Source organism: Ranitomeya imitator, chromosome 8, assembly GCF_032444005.1.
Source record: "Ranitomeya imitator isolate aRanImi1 chromosome 8, aRanImi1.pri, whole genome shotgun sequence".
NCBI lineage: Eukaryota > Metazoa > Chordata > Amphibia > Anura > Dendrobatidae > Ranitomeya > Ranitomeya imitator.
In genome coordinates, this window is record NC_091289.1 from 166613850 (window position 1) to 166630914 (window position 17065).

The following is a 17065-nucleotide window of genomic DNA, read 5'->3' on the forward strand; positions in this document are numbered from 1 at the left end:
TTGCATTGAACTGTAAACTCATGGGAAACTGCTGCGGATCCGCAGTGTTTTCAGCAGCGTGTGCACATACCTTTAGAATTAGGCCATGTGCACACGGTGCGGATTTGGCTGCGGATCCGCAGCAGTGTTCCATCAGGTTTACAGTACCATGTAAACATATGGAAAACCAAATCCGCTGTGCCCATGGTGCGGAAAATACCGCGCTGAAACGCTGCGTTGTATTTTCCGCAGCATGTCAATTCTTTGTGCGGATTCCGCAGCGTTTTACACCTGTTCCTCAATAGGAATCCGCAGGTGAAATCCGGACAAAAAACACTGGAAATCCACGGTAAATCCGCAGGTAAAATGCAGTGCCTTTTACCTGCGGATTTTTCAAAAATGGTGCTGAAAAATCTCATACGAATCCGCAACATTGGCACATAGCCTTTAGGGCTAGGGTTGGGTTGGAATTAGGGTTGTGGTTAGGGTTAGGGGTGTGTTGGGGTTACGGGTGTGTTGGGGTTAGGGTTGTGATTAGGGTTACGGCTACAGTTGGGATAAGGTTTAGGGGTGTGTTGGAGTTAGAATTGAGGGGTTTCCACTGTTTAGGCACATCAGGGGGTCTCCAAACGCAACATGGCGCCACCATTGATTCCAGCCAATCTTGTATTCAAAAAGTCAAATGGTGCTCCCTCACTTCCGAGCCCTGACGTGTGCCCAAACAGTGGTTTACCCCCACATATGGGGTACCAGCATACTCAGGACAAACTGCGCAACAATTACTGGGGTCCAATTTCTACTGTTACCCTTGAGAAAATAAAAAATTGCTTGCTAAAACATCATTTTTGAGGAAAGAAAAATGATTTTTTATTTTCACGGCTCTGCGTTGTAAACGTCTGTGAAGCACTTGGGGGTTCAAAGTGCTCACCACATATCTAGATAAGTTCCTTGGGGGGTCTAGTTTCCAAAATGGGGTCACTTGTGGGGGGTTTCTACTGTTTAGGCACACCAGGGGCTCTGCAAACGCAACATGACGTCCGCAGACCATTCCATCAAAGTCTGCATTTCAAAAGTCACTACTTCCCTTCTGAGCCCCGACGTGTGCCCAAACAGTGGTTTACCCCCACACATGGGGTATCAGCGTACTCAGGAGAAACTGGACAACAACTTTTGGGGTCCAATTTCTCCTGTAACCCTTGGGAAAATAAAAAATTCTGGGCTAAAAAATTATTTTTGAGGAAAGAAAACGTATTTATTATTTTCACTGCTCTGTGTTATGAACTTCTGTGAAGCACTTGGGGGTTCAAAGTGCTCACCTCACATCTAGATAAGTTCTTATCGGGGTCTAGTTTCCAAAATGGGGTCACTTGTGGGGGGTTTCTACTGTTTAGCCACATCAGGGGCTCTGCAAACGCAACGTGACGCCCGAAGAGCATTCCATCAAAGTCTGCATTTCAAAACGTCACTTCTTCACTTCCGAGCCCCAGCATGTGCCCAAACAGTGGTTTACCCCCACACATGGGGTATCAGCGTACTCAGGAGAAACTGGACAACAACATTTGTGGTCCAATTTCTCCTGTTACCCTTGGGAAAATAAAAAATTCTGGGCTAAAAAATTATTTTTGAGGAAAGAAAACGTATTTATTATTTTCACTGCTCTGTGTTATGAACTTCTGTGAAGCACTTGGGGGTTCAAAGTGCTCACCTCACATCTAGATAAGTTCCTTTCGGGGTCTAGTTTCCAAAATGGGGTCACTTGTGGGGGGTTTCTACTGTTTAGCCACATCAGGGGCTCTGCAAACGCAACGTGACGCCCGAAGAGCATTCCATCAAAGTCTGCATTTCAAAACGTCACTTCTTCACTTCCGAGCCCCAGCATGTGCCCAAACAGTGGTTTACCCCCACACATGGGGTATCAGCGTACTCAGGAGAAACTGGACAACAACTTTTGGGGTCAAATTTCTCCTGTTACCCTTGGGAAAATAAAAAATTGCGGGCTAAAAAATCATTTTTGAGAAAAGAATTTTTTTTTTTTTTTTCATGGCTCTGCGTTATAAACTTCTGTGAAGCACTTGAGGGTTCAAAGTGCTCACCACACATCTAGATTAGTTCCTTTGGGGGTCTAGTTTCCAAAATGGGGTCATTTGTGGGGGATTTCTAATGTTTAGGCACACAGGGGCTCTCCAAACGCGACATGGTGTCCGCTAATGATTGGAGCTAATTTTCCATTTAAAAAGCCAAATGGCGTGCCTTCCCTTCTGAGCCCTCCCGTGCGCCCAAACAGTGGTTTACCCCCACATATGGGGTATCAGCATACTCAGGACAAACTGGACAACAACATTTGTGGTCCAATTTCTCCTATTACCATTGGCAAAATAGGAAATTCCAGGCTAAAAAATCATTTTTGAGAAAAGAAAAATTATTTTGTATTTTCATGGCCCTGCATTATAAACTTCTGTGAAGCACCTGGGGGTTTAAAGTGCTCAGTATGCATCTAGATAAGTTCCTTGGGGGGTCTAGTTTCCAAAATGGGGTCACTTGTGGGGGAGCTCCATTGCATAGGCACACAGGGGCTCTCCAAATGCGACATGGTGTCCGCTAACAAATGGAGCTAATTTTCCATTCAAAAAGTCAAAAGGCGCGCCTTCCCTTCCGAGCCCTGCCGTGTGCCCAAACAGTGGTTTACCCCCACATATGAGGTATCGGCGTACTCGGGAGAAATTGCTCAACAAATTTTAGGATCCATTTTATCCTATTGCCCATGTGAAAATGAAAAAATTGAGGCGAAAAGAATTTTTTTGTGAAAAAAAAAAGCACTTTTTCATATTTACGGATCAATTTGTGAAGCACCTGAGGGTTTAAAGTGCTCACTAGGCATCTAGATAAGTTCCTTGGGGGGTCCAGTTTCCAAAATGGGGTCACTTGTGGGGGAGCTCCAATGTTTAAGCACACAGGGTCTCTCCAAACGCGACATGGTGTCCGCTAACGATGGAGATAATTTTTCATTCAAAAAGTCAAATGGCGCTCCTTCCCTTCCGAGCCTTACCATGTGCCCAAACAGTGGTTTACCCCCACATGTGAGGTATCGGTGTGCTCAGGAGAAATTGCCAAACAAATTTTAGGATCCATTTTATCCTGTTGTCCATGTGAAAATGAAAAAATTGAGGCTAAAAGAATTTTTTTTGTGAAAAAATAGTACTTGTTCATTTTTACGGATCAATTTGTGAAGCAGCTGGGGGTTTAAAGGGCTCACTATGCATCTAGATAAGTTCCTTGGGGCGTCTAGTTTCCAAAATGGGGTCACTTGCGGGGGAGCTCCAATTTTTAGGCACACGGGGGCTCTCCAAACTTGACATGGTGTCCGCTAAAGAGTGCAGCCAATTTTTCATTCAAAAAGTCAAATGGCGCTCCTTCCTTTCCAAGCCCTGCCGTGCGCCCAAACAGTGGTTTACCCCCACATATGAGGTATCAGCGTACTCAGGACAAATTGGACAACAACTTTCGTGGTTCAGTTTCTCCTTTTACCATTGGGAAAATACAAAAATTGTTGCTGAAAAATCATTTTTGTGACTAAAAAGTTAAATGTTCATTTTTTCCTTCCATGTTGCTTCTGCTGCTGTGAAGCACCTGAAGGGTTAATAAACTTCTGGAATGTGGTTTTGTGCACCTTGAGGAGTGCAGTTTTTAGAATGGTGTCACTTTTGGGTATTTTCAGCCATATAGACCCCTCAAACTGACTTCAAATGTGAGGTGGTCCCTAAAAAAAATGGTTTTGTAAATTTCGTTGTAAAAATGAGAAATCGCTGGTCAAATTTTAACCCTTATAACTTCCTAGCAAAAAAAAATTTTGTTTCCAAAATTGTGCTGATGTAAAGTAGACGTGTGGGAAATGTTATTTATTAACTATTTTTTGTCACATACCTCTCTGGTTTAACAGAATAAAAATTCAAAATGTGAAAATTGCGAAATTTTCAAAATTTTCGCCAAATTTCCGTTTTTATCACAAATAAACACAGAATTTATTGACCTAAATTTACCACTAACATGAAGCCCAATATGTCACGAAAAAACAATCTCAGAACCGCTAGGATCCATTGAAGCGTTCCTGAGTTATTACCTCATAAAGGGACACTGGTCAGAATTGCAAAAAATGGCAAGGTCTTTAAGGTCAAAATAGGCTGGGTCATGAAGGGGTTAAGGTCAGTCCTTTGATTTTGATAGTCAGTGGTATAATTTATTGCTTAATATTTCATATAGTCGTGCAGGAGTTGAAATGAATATTTGTTTCCAGATTCTATTCTAAAGATGCCCATACACATGAGATAGTTGTCAGCCGACGGTTATCTCCCACATCTACATGAATACTTTACTTGGCTGAATGGTAATGTGTCGTTTTGACAGCTCTTGGTATGGCTTATCACCCATGTGAACTAAAGGAGGGGTATTTGGATTCAAACTGGCCAACCTCTTTCTCCCCTAGCATTGGTGGCTCAGTGGTTAGCACCGCAGCCTTGCAGCGCTGGAGTCCTGGGTTCAAATCGCACCAAGGACAACATCTGCAAAGAGTTTGTATATTCTCTTCGTGTTTGCGTGGGTTTCCTCCAGGCTCTCCAATTTCCTCCCACATTCCAAAGACCTACTGATAGGCAATTTAGATTGTGAGCCCCAACGGGGACAGCGATGATAATGTGCAAAACTGTAAAGCGCTGCGGAATATGTTAGCGCTATATAAAGATTATTATTATTTTCATCTATGGAGAGGTGACCATACACATTAGGTGGTTTTGTCTAACGTGTATGGGAGTCTTAAAAAATATATATGACCATTTTCTACTCTGCTGAGACCACCCACATACACATTCGATTAATGTTGGTCGAACCCACTGACCAACAGTCTAATATGTATGGGGCATCGGCCGACTGATCATGATGAAGATGCGGCTGGGGTATATCTGATTTTGGACTGCCAAGCACATTACTTTATGGAGATAAGCCGCTACCAAATGTGTAGCCACTACTTTCTCATAGAGAACACAACGGCCCTCAGCCAAACTAACACTTCACTGTATGGAAGAGCTGGTAGCTGATGGCCAAACGATCAGCGAAAGAATCGTTTGTAGAGCAGCCCCCTATTGTGTATGGTGAGCTTTATCATGAAATTTTCTCCCCTGTTGAAGCTTGCCTGTCTAATGATCATGCATAGGCCATCCATTCGTAGCTTTTATTGATGGACTGGACCTAAAGTACATTTTATATTCACATTGAAATGTTTTTTTCTGATTTCAGTTGTCAGAACGCTTGAAATACTCAGATCCCCAACTTCTAGAACGGCCAGAGCCAGAATGGAACCAAGACCCAACCTGGCTTGTCCGGCTTCGTGCTCTTGACTTGCAGTTACAGGTAAACAACACCGGAGATAAGTTTTAAATCAATTATAAATCCAAAGAATTGAAACTCACTTTGGCACTATCGGTACACTAGGAATAGCTTAACCAGCTACTTGGCTTCAATACTCAACAGTCACAGTGGTGCATTGCTTAAAATTGTGTCACAAGAACGCTTCCAGAAAAAGTGGCACTCACCATCTGTAAAATTGATCAGCTTTATTGTAATCCATTGAAAACCAATTAAAAACTGATTAACAGGCGATGGGAGATAGAAGGATGTGTGTAGTTGACGACCGTTCCGCGTATCAAGATGCTTCTGAGGGCTTGAATCAGATCATCAGATCATGCTTTACAGCTGAAAGGAAATATTTCTAGCTATAAAGCTTCCTGGTGTATCGTATCTCTAGTTTATGGCTGGTATGTAAGTACTGTATATGAAAGGTAAGGAGCGGACTTACCGTATTCACATTTCCACCTCCGTTGATATTCTGCTATTGATGCATGCGGCACTATTCTTCCAGTCTAAAGGAGACCACAATAACATCGGTAAAGCAGTTAAATCATTCCATATCATTACATTTTATACAGTTGTGTCTTTCTATTACTGTTTTTCTTGGCTCAGCCTATTCCAAAATTGAGAGGTTAGACTAGTTTTGGAAAAAAGTATATACCGGTATATATATTTTTGTAATACCCTGTCGCGATATGTTTATACAATAAGTGGTGTTTGTAACATAAGTTGTACACTGTCACACATTTTACTAGCATGTCACAATATTATGTTTCTATCAAAGGAAATTGGAATCCTTAAAGTAATTTACTAAAAAGTTAACGTAACGATGATCGCATTTATAGAAATTAACAAACAGCACTTGTGTACACATAGGCTATGGCCCCAATTAATCAAAGCTTTTATGCCAGAAAATTGTCGTAAAAATATTTGAGAAGTCACAAAAATTATTGTCCTCAAAGTCCCAAATTTTTTTGCGCCAAAATTTGAGACTTTTTAAATTTTGATGAATCTGGGTTAATGTGTTGCTTGGAAGCCCAGTATAGAATTACAAGCAAATATCAACAAGAATCAATTATACAAACTGTAAACTACTTGTGAAGATCAACAGGAAAGTGTGTGGGGGGTAATGGAGTTAAAAGAGACAAAATTTATTAAAAGGGAAAGGTGTAGAGAATAGGGAGGAAGGTGTTTATGGGGGTCATTATGAGGGTACTCAATGGACTTATCGGCATTTACCTATCCCCAATGCACCCCTGGAGCATCTAATATGGTAAAATGGGATGGTAAGCCAACGAATATCAATTTGTATTTGGCTATTTCTTGATATTTGAACTGCTAGTGTCATGTCTTGAGGAAGACATCATGACGATTATGCAGTTGGGATGTCGGATTCTTCATCAATCTGAAGTCCTAAACTTTTATCAGCACTATTTTTGTTGTTAAAAACTCGGAATCTCAACTGAGGGACCCAATTTGGGTCAATGGAGTCTATCAAGATGAATTGGGATCGAGTTAAAAACTATTAAAATATGACTAACTCATATGGTTCTTATCCAAGTGGTAACTGTCAGTGGTTTGCCCCTGACTCCGAAACCAAGTTCTGATAATGCTATGATGTTAATATTGCACAATAATATATGGAACCACTAAAAGTTGGAGCGTAATATGGAGGACACAACTTCACATCTGCTTCTTAGGCACTTAACTGGGCAATACTATACTCCATTTATTGAAACTTAATTGTGATATATAATAAGTCTTGCAAAATGTGCTCGCATGAAAATGGAAGATGATCCAAGAACCCACCAGCTTTCCTAACAAGTCCACCATACTCACATCCATGACTTGGGCTAGCTATCTACAGTATGTCTTTGGCATCTCTCTGTCTTAAGGATCAAACTACTGCTGTGCTTTTTTATATATCAGTTTTATAAAATCTGCCCTCATGTGAAGGTAATCTTGAGGACAGACAATCTCTTAAAACTATCGGAACTTTTAGGGTTTGCTCTGCAGCAAAAACCAGGGTGGTGGCAGGAAAAGCGGTGCATACGAGAAGTACATTTTTCTTTTCTTTATTTTGTGTTTTTTCCTCGCATTTTCGCAGAGTTTTTACTTGCATTTTTCACTTATTTGTGAGAATGAGTGGAAAGCGCTGTAAAAACGAAGCAAGAATTGACACGCTATGTCTCGGTAAAAATGCAGCAGGGTTCAAAATAGAAGCGCGTATATGAGGTCTCAGAAATCTCATTGATTATGTTGGTACTGTAAAACATATTTTAAATACCAAATATGCAATGAAAAATACTCAGCAAAAAGCCCATGTGTGAACACACCCTTAGGCAATGTTCATACTAATTATTTTTTCAGCATTTTTTTTTTCTGAAGCAAAACCTGGTCTGTTGGCATTAAGACACTTGCCTCAAAAAAAAGCAGAGTTTGCTTGTTTTTTGTTGCATATTTTGTGTGATTTTTTTGCTGGGTTTTTGTCATGCTATATTTAGTGCAAAAAAAAAAATCTGATTCAACTTCATAGGGTTTTGGTACAAAAAAAGGAGCCAAGCCTGATGCCTGCAGTTTTTTCAGCGTTTTTTTCACCGCCCATTTCTTTCAATGAGTGAAAAATGCTGAAAAAACGCTGAAAGAAGTGACATGTTCTATTTTGCAAAAAACAAACAAAGCACAAAATACTGGGGACAGAAAAAAACAAGATGTGTGCATGAGATTGTAAAACGCAGCTGAAAATTTACATTAAAAAAAAAAGCATTAAAAAAATGCCTAGTGTGAACATACCCTTATGGAGAATATTACTGCAGACTAGGTGGGCTACTTTTTTCTTCACCTATCTACCGTTGCTCGATCTTGGATGTTCCTATCACCTTGCTTACTTGTAGGAGACATAAGTTTAGTGAGACTGTTTCAACAGAGGGTGTTTCCTATAGAGATGATTAATAGATCAAGCTAAACACTTGCTTGGCACAAACACGAGGCCAAGAGCCTGATTTCAGCAGAGAGATAAGAAGAGAAACTGACCATAAATAAAGGACATTATTCACTTTAAAGTACATGGCTGGTACTAAAATCTGAACACTTTAATATAATGCTGATTTATTGTTACTGTTTCGGTTTATGCAGATCAGCATGAAAGTGATTTAACAGCTAATTGCTCTTTGATGGGTTTTTCACCCAACTCCAATACCTTATGTTAAAACTTTTTTATGTGATGCTTCTTGGTGGTATAGCAAACTACGCGGATATTTTCCAGAGACTCCTATATATTAGAGCCACTGAATAAGAAGTTCTTAATGATGATATTAATGTACAATATATTAATCTTAGCAATAATTCCCAGATTTTGTCTAATCTCTCAGTCACTTGTACTTGTTCTGCAAAAAAAAGGATAGACATACCGTTACAAATAAGCAGAAGAAAATGAGTCAAGGGAAAAAAATTCTTTATAGTTACTTTGATCTTACTTTACAGATTATGTGATAATTAGGCACACTGCAAATCACTTTATTAAATAGTTTTTTTCACCCCTGAAAACTCACTGCACTGCATAACTTACTGCCCACTGCCTGTTGTCAAGTGTAATCCTTCTTCAGTATCAAAGGCTTCTTATTTTAGAAAGTGGAGGCGGCTCTTTATTTCTCTGCTCCTGCTATCCTGTCTGTCACACTGTATACAAGTATAACAGAGAGGTGGGCCAGTCAGACCATCCATTGGACAATAGCAGGGGGAATGAATGCTAAAAAGTGAGAAAAAGGAAGTTCCTGCACTCATAGTATGGCAGAATACTGATCACGAGAAATTGCCTGCTCTAAAAACGTGTGGATGGGATTCTGTAAAACATGAGAAGTAGAGATAAGGGAATCATTTTGGAGCAAATTTCGTACACCTCAAATTTCAGAAAAATTTAGATTTGCCAGAATCCATTTTTTTCCTATTGGATTCGCACAAATCCTACAAAATTTGAGGCCAGCCGGCTGCCACTTTGCTAGATTCAATAGGGCTAGAAATTAATGAAAAAAGTATAAAAATCTAATACTCGCCTGACCCTCACCTGTATTCTGCAGGCCAATTACCAGCACCATCTTTACTGGGCCATGTTCAGTGTTTTCCAGCACCTGGAATCTGTTTTTAACTTAGGGCAGCATAAAGTAGGGGCAGATATTCTAATTGTATGATTGGGTAGCTTAGTGGAATTAGTTTTGATAAAATAATGTTTTATGTGCTGCAGATTTGCTAGTCCTCTCAATGAAAAGTTCCTTTACAATCCTCAGTATTCCTGAGATCTATCTATCTATATCTTCAACTATTGATTAGGCAGCTTTCTGCCTATGCACAGTATACTCACAGTTCTATGTGGGGTTAGGCAGCTGCATCCAAACAATAAGGGGAACATGAACGACAGTCAGTAATTGTGGTACATTGTAGTTTATAAAATGGGTCTGGCTCTCCTCCCTCACATATAGTCACAGTTCTATGCATAGTGTAGCCAGAAAGCTGTCAATCAATGCAGCAGGCTGGGTTATATAGAGCTCATCATTAAGAGGACTAGCAGAGATGCAGCAAAATAGTAATTTTATCCAAAATATAGCAACAATCCCAGTATATGACACAGCGATGGAATCAGGATCTCTCTTTCTAGGTCGTGACGCGCACTACGCAGCATAGTGGTGTGCAACGTCATAACGTTGAGGCTTAATCAGTGCAGTAGATGTCAAATCCGGGGCATAAAATGGAAAAGACAGAAGATGTAGTGTACTGACGTCGTCAAAAATGCCCTTGGTGATTGGACCAAAAAGATAACTGGACCGCCACCGTGCCGCATGGTAGGACAGATGATTTTTCAAATCAAATTTCCTGACGGAATTCGCGCGAACTGTCGAATTCTAATTTCAGATTTCTTCATCACTAATGAGGATCTGGAGGGTTCCTTTACATATTAGACTGGCTGTGCACCAAAGGTAGTTTTAACCTGTTGAGATAGTTTACCAGCAGCTGGAAAGCCACTGGATAGATACCGGTTCCGTAGACCACAAATCTCAGAGAGGACTCGAGAAGACAACTCAAGGACTTCCACGTAATTTTTTCATTTTAAGAGAAAATGCTCTTTAATATGAACACTTGAGGTTTAATTGGGTTCCAGTGATTCTGTGTATTGTAAAATATACTAATGGCCACATTACGTTATAGAATATGCTCAGAATGTTCCCTAAGAACACATTATATTAAAAATAGGCTTATAAAAGTGCAAAGTATCACAGCGTTTAAGACCATCTTGAATAATGAATAGCCAAGTACACCATTCAACATGTCAACAGTGTAACAATGAAAGCAGGCACTTGAAATATAATAGGACTAATTTAGTTATGTGGAATCATGGTGACGACAAGAACGGCATCTGATATTCTCGGTTGCAGGGAGCAGAATGTAAGATTAAATTCTTTAAAGGGAATGTGTCTCAAGGTTTATGCTTCATAATCTGAGAGCAGGATAAAATAAGGACAAGGACCATGATTCCAGCACTGTATCACATACTGGGCTCTTTACTGTTGCTTTGATAAAATCACTATTTTCTGCAACTCTGCTAGTCCTCTTAAAGGGAACCTGTCACCATGGAGATGCAGTACAATCTGCAGGCTCCATGTCATAGAGGAGGGGGAGCTCAGTGGATTGATACATACGGTAATTTTGTGAGAATTGATTCAGTAATCTGAGTTTCCATCATTTAGTCCTCTCCCCTTTCTGGGATTTTAGGTCAAATGGGCGGTCCTATCAGTGACTGACAGCTTTCTCTACATGTATACCTATACAGGACTGTGTAGAACAGTGAGTATACTGTGCATAGGCAGAAAAGCTGACTAATCCATAGTAGGAGGTGAGGATAGATAGAGCTCATGAATACTAAGGACTACATAGCAGGAGTATTTCATTGAGAGTACTAGCAGAGCTGCAGAAGATAAAAGTGTTTATCAGACTACAGCTAGAAGCCCAGTAAGTTACCCAGTAATAGAATCAGGGTCTCTTCTCTTACTTGGTCGCAGTCTCTTGATCAGCTTGCAGTTTATCTTCACTTGTAATGGTACAAAGTAGAATTAATAAGCTGTCCCACATCCACTAGCGTTTCAAAGGAAGACACTTAACTATCAGTAGGTTTTGGAAACCGGCAGACCAATGGAAATCCATACAAGCAAAGGGAATATGTGCAATCTCTATATAGAATCCAGGACCTCAGTGATGCAAGGACTTTCTATCGTGAGAAATAATTTGTTGGGCCAGCTTTACAAAATAAATGGGTAAAAATGATGCAAATTAACTCTCTCCAAGAACAAAAGGACACTATCTCACGAGTGCTACCTGGTGGGGGTATATATGGCTCAAAAGATCATGCCAAATATGCAAGAAAATGTTTCACCGTAGTCACATAAACCATGTTCCATACTGGTTCTGTTCTCTATACAAATGGAACCTGTGTTCTGTATAGTGATTACAGACTTGGACGTGTTTTCTTATTCCCTTTGAAAGTAGAATACATTCTAGGGAAGTTCATGCTATAGGCTTGTGGCTGTCCTATGCTACCACTCTACAACCAAAGCAAACCAGAAGGAGGAGAAAAAAGCAATAATTCTACAAATGTAACAGCAAAGTGTGATACATGTAATTATGTGACTAGTAGAAGGCATGTTATATCACATGACATCATTTCTACACGCTCATACATATAGGCCCTTCCTTATCTTTCCTCTTAGATTCTGAGATGATGCCAGATGTCCAAAAACACAATTTTGTGATACATTGTTGGGAGATGTTTACACTATATGCTTCTACATGTGCCACAAAGTGGTTGTTGTTGTTCTGGATATTGTAGACTTTTGAGAGTTTTGCCAGTATGTTGTAATATTGTATCAGGCTTGTATTGTGAGAAATTGTAGTCTTTTACCAAATGTGCAAAAATATAAGGATGAACACATCTGTTCTAGCAGGCATGGCCTGTGCAAAAAAACATTAAAATGTATTATAGGTTTATTCCCGACAATTAAAGCTATCAAATACCATCAGGATTAGTAAAAATGTGGATCAGTGAGTGTCAGACCACCATGGCCTTCATTCAGCCCAAGAATGGAGCTCTGTAATGCCCTATTGGAATTAAGTGATGGCCAGGGGCGTAATGCCCGCAGTCGCAGAGGTCGCAACCGGGCCCATGTGGGTAGGGACCTGACAACACCAGCAGAAACTTCAACTGGATGTACATCCTCAGACGCACGTCCAGTTGAAGTGTATTGTGAAGCACACACGCATCAGGTTCGTGCGCCGCAATGAGAGGCCAGCAGCACATTAGCGTGCATGCAGCTGGGGGCGCATGGCATTGATGTCATGAGCTCCCATCGTTTGCATGCTGAAGTCAGCTGGCGGTGTCAAGAAGATGCCACGCTGTGAGGGAGTGGAGGAAAGGTGAGTATAATTTCTTTTCTATGCATTAAAGAGCATCGGCAGAACAGGGGGACATATGTATCAGGATGATAGATATACATACCAGGATGGGGCCCAGGATTAGGGGCATATACCAGGATAAGAGACATATTATCAGGATAAGGGACGTATACCAGGATAAGGGACATTTTACCAGGATGGGATATAAATACCAAGATGGGGCCCAGGATAAGAGACATATATACAAGGATGGGGGATATACAGTGGGTAAAATAAGTATTTGATACACTGCCGATTTTGCAAGTTTTCCCACCTACAAAGAAAGGAGAGGTCTGTACTTTTAATCTTAGGTAGAAACAGAATCTAAAAAAAAAAATTAAAACTCACATTGTATGATTTTTAAATAATTAAATTGCATTTTATTGCACAAAATAAGTTTTTGATCACCGACCAACCAGCAAGAATTCTGGCTTTCACAGACCTGCTAGTTTTTCTTTAAGAAGCCTCCTACTTTGCACTTATTACCTGTATTAATTGCACCTATTTGAACTCGTTGCCGGTATAAAAGACACCTCTCCACACACTCAATCAATCACAATCCAACCTCTCCACAATGGCCAAGACCAAAGAACGTTCTAAAGACACCAGGGAAAAACATTGATGACCTGCACAAGGCTGCGATGGGCTACAGGACAATAGGCAAGCAGCTTGGTGAGAAGGCCACAACTGTTGGCACAAGTATTAGAAAATGGAAGAAACACAAGATGACTGTCAATCTTCCTTTGCTTTGGGCTCCACGCAAAGTCTTGCTTCGTGGGGTAAGGATTATTCTGAGAAAGGTCAGGAATCATTCCAGAATTACGCAGGAGGACCTGGTCAATGACATGAAGAGAGCTGGGACCTCAGTCTCAAACATTACCATTAGTAACACAGTACGCCGTCATGGATTCAAATCCTGCATGGCACACAAGATCCCCCTGCTTACGCCAGCACATGTCCAGGCCCATTTAAAGTTCTTTAATGACCATCTGGATGATTCAGCATAGGCACCGGAGAAGGTTATGTGGTCAGATGAGACCAAAATAGAACTTTTTGGTATCAACTGCACTTGCCATGTTAGGAAGAAGAGGGATGAGTACAATCCCAAGAACACTGTCACCATTGTGAAGCATTGTGGGGGAAACATCATACTTTGGGGGTGTTTTTCTGCAAACAGGACAGGATTACTGCATTGTATTGAAGTAAGGATGGGTGGGGCCATGTATCACGGCCAACAACCTCCTTCCCTCAGTAAGAGCATTGAAGATGGGTCATGGCTGGGTCTTCCAGCATGACAATGACCTGAAACACACAGCCAGGACAACTAAGGAGTGGCTCTGTAGGAAGCGTTTCAAGGTCCTTGAGTGGCCTAACAAGTCTCTAAAACTGAACAGAATAGAAAAAGTTAGGAGGGAGCTGAAACTCAATGTTGCCTGGTACCAGCTCTGAAAACGTAAAAGTTGGCAATCAAATCAAATACTTATTTTTCCCACTGTATATGCCAGGATGGAGGACATATATAAATACCAAAATGGGGGGCCCTGGTCTAAATCTTGCATCGGGGCGCATCAGACTCTAGTTACGCCACTGGTCAATTCCTTCTTTACTGAACTGGTGAAGATAGGGAAGTACTCGGTTCTAGTATAATAGACAAGGAACAGAGTATGCACAGCCACCATTTCATATTCACAGAGCATTTAAGAGCCCCATTCTTCAGATCAATAAGGGTCCCCACGGTTGGACCACCACGAACTGCAAGTTATCACCTACGGTATTCTACGATACATGTAAATTCCATCTTTTATTCTGGTTTACCATACATTACTTCATGCAACCCTTCTAGTATCGGGCCAGATCTTTAATTTGGGCATATGGTTGGGAGCACTGTGTAGTAACACGACGAGCATTGCAATTATAAATCTAAGGCGCGTTGACAGTCTGAGCTAATAAAAGATCGTTTCTTGTTGTTTGTGTCATATGTTAATCACAGAACACACTTCTCACAATACACTAGAAAGCTGTAAAAATGACTTCATGCAATGACGGCTTGTTAAAAACAGAAAGATCACCCTTAATGTATTGCTAGAAGTGATTGATACTGATTGCTATAGGTTCTAGTGCAAAGCGGCCATTAGTGTTCTCCCAGTTTATGCAGTTTTCTTGTAGATGCTGTAAATGGAGTCGAGAAAAGCAGGCCATTTAACAGACCATGGGAAAAAATTTTACTACTAATTCCTTTTTCCCCCCGACACTTTATAAGTGTTCTCCAACTTTTGTGACTCTAAAACAAGAAAAATGAAAGGAGAAAAAAAAAACATATTTCTGTTTCGTAAAAATGGAAAAATGGTTTTCTTTCTCGTCCATCATCTGATATTCTCTGTGGTTCTGTTCTCAGCTATAAAAACCTGTGATTGTGCAAGGGCCAGGGGTCCACGTGTGCTGAGAGGATGTGCTTGTAATTGGCACGCCGTATCACAGACTTTTCCTTGCTTTCGGAATCAAGCAATTACAGAAGCATAAAAGGGCCTCTGACAGGAAGCTCAGGGACAGTAGGTGAAGCGGTTTCGGTGGAGGCCGCCACAGCTACACAGCTATATTGAAAGTCTTAGAGAAGATTTGTTCTGAGTCTCATCTGGAACAGTAGAATGAGATGTTTGTGTTTCAAGATGTGAAACAAGCATTATGCCGAGCTTACACTCCGTTTCTATAAACCAATGCTCCCGGTCTAATTAAACTGCATATGAACTCTTTTTAAATGCTTCTCTCGGAAAGACGAAAAAAAAATTCGGATTATTCATAGCTTATATGCGTAGCATAGCTTAATTGGAAAATATATTTTACATACAACTCAAACACACGTGTATATATATATTATGAGGGGTTGAGTCACTCGGTGGCTTTCGGAGGTAGACACAGGAATGCTCCTTGTGTAAGTCACCTGCTGGTTTTGTTATACGACAGCATAAACCATGGCAGGGTTTAACAAAATAAACATGGCCTTTCTGGCATAAGGGCAAAACAAAAGATAGAGTATAGCAAAGTCCTTATGTTGGCCGGATTCACCCACAGAGGACACCACAAGTCTTCAGCTCCACCTGGAGCTATCATCTGCAGTCTTCTCTCCAAACACACAACACAGAAAAAAACCAGTGGTTGCACATTTAACTTCCCCAGCCACACCCTTGAGGTGGAGATGGGGGAGTAGGCGGCCCACCCATCTCTCACCTACTCACTAAAAGCCTGACCCTTGTAATGTCTGGTTAACCCCTTCATCACATAGCAACTGATACTTGTGGTTCTCTTCACACGGCCTGAGCAGACTCTTCTCAAAGAGGAATTCTGGCCTGTGTATCTGTTGAACTCCAAGATGCATCCAGTTTGGTCAACTTCCCTGTTCTGACTGACTAAGGAGAACACTGAGCCTAGTTATATGCAGGCTAGCCAGGTGATCTAATCAGATCCTGTGCAGCTAGGATTTAACCCTAACTTTCCTTTCTTTGATACAATATATGTACTGTATATGCTGTCCATGGATCAGGCAGCATATATCAGCTGTCAGGTCTCTTTAAAGCCACACCAGTACCGTACGTTATTGGGTGTAAGTCTCCAAACTAAACACTAATAGCCCTATTAGACAAAAGGCAAACAAATGCTGATCTCCAGGTAGATTATGAGCTTGTTATATTAGCTAATATATATTAGCCCTTATGAAACTGCGATGTTTCAGCTCTATATACTAATCTTTTCTCTAGCCTCAGTATACGACAAACTCTGTATACCATTGCTGCAAAAAAGCACATTGACCGCACATCCGAAAATCATACATTGGTCTAATGGTGCTAGGCAAAAATGTACAAAACGGAACATGAGGCTCTTGGTTTAACATTCTGATCAGACTGTGTGAAGCCCACTGTCACATTACAGTAAATCTCTCAGTGGGTCCTTAACCTATAAGATGTGGCGTCATGCTCCGACCACCCGTGAAGCAGCAGCTCACCAGCAGGGAGAGGACCTGGTGCTGCAAGGACGTATTTCAATTGCAGATATAAGTTACATTTTGTTTCTCGTTTTTTTTTTTTAGAAAAACTGCACATCAGGTACAAATAACCCCGTCATCTCTGAAGGTCAAGGAAGCAATACAGCATCTAACACTACAGGTGGGTTTTCACTGGAAGATTTCTGACCTTAATGGGTATTGACCTATGATATAACC

The 17065-nt window shown here is 40.8% G+C and overlaps 1 protein-coding gene across 3 annotated transcripts in view; it reads left to right on the forward strand.

The window, feature by feature from the left end:
- The window catches only part of SEC16B (SEC16 homolog B, endoplasmic reticulum export factor), a 184663-nt gene that overhangs the window by 89360 nt on the left and 78238 nt on the right, over positions 1 to 17065 (forward strand). For all 3 annotated transcript variants that reach the window (XM_069737793.1, XM_069737792.1, XM_069737794.1), the window contains 2 exons: positions 5266 to 5379; positions 16934 to 17009. In XM_069737793.1, coding sequence (XP_069593894.1) covers positions 5266 to 5379; positions 16934 to 17009 — 190 coding nt within the window. The remainder of the gene's footprint in view (positions 1 to 5265; positions 5380 to 16933; positions 17010 to 17065) is intronic.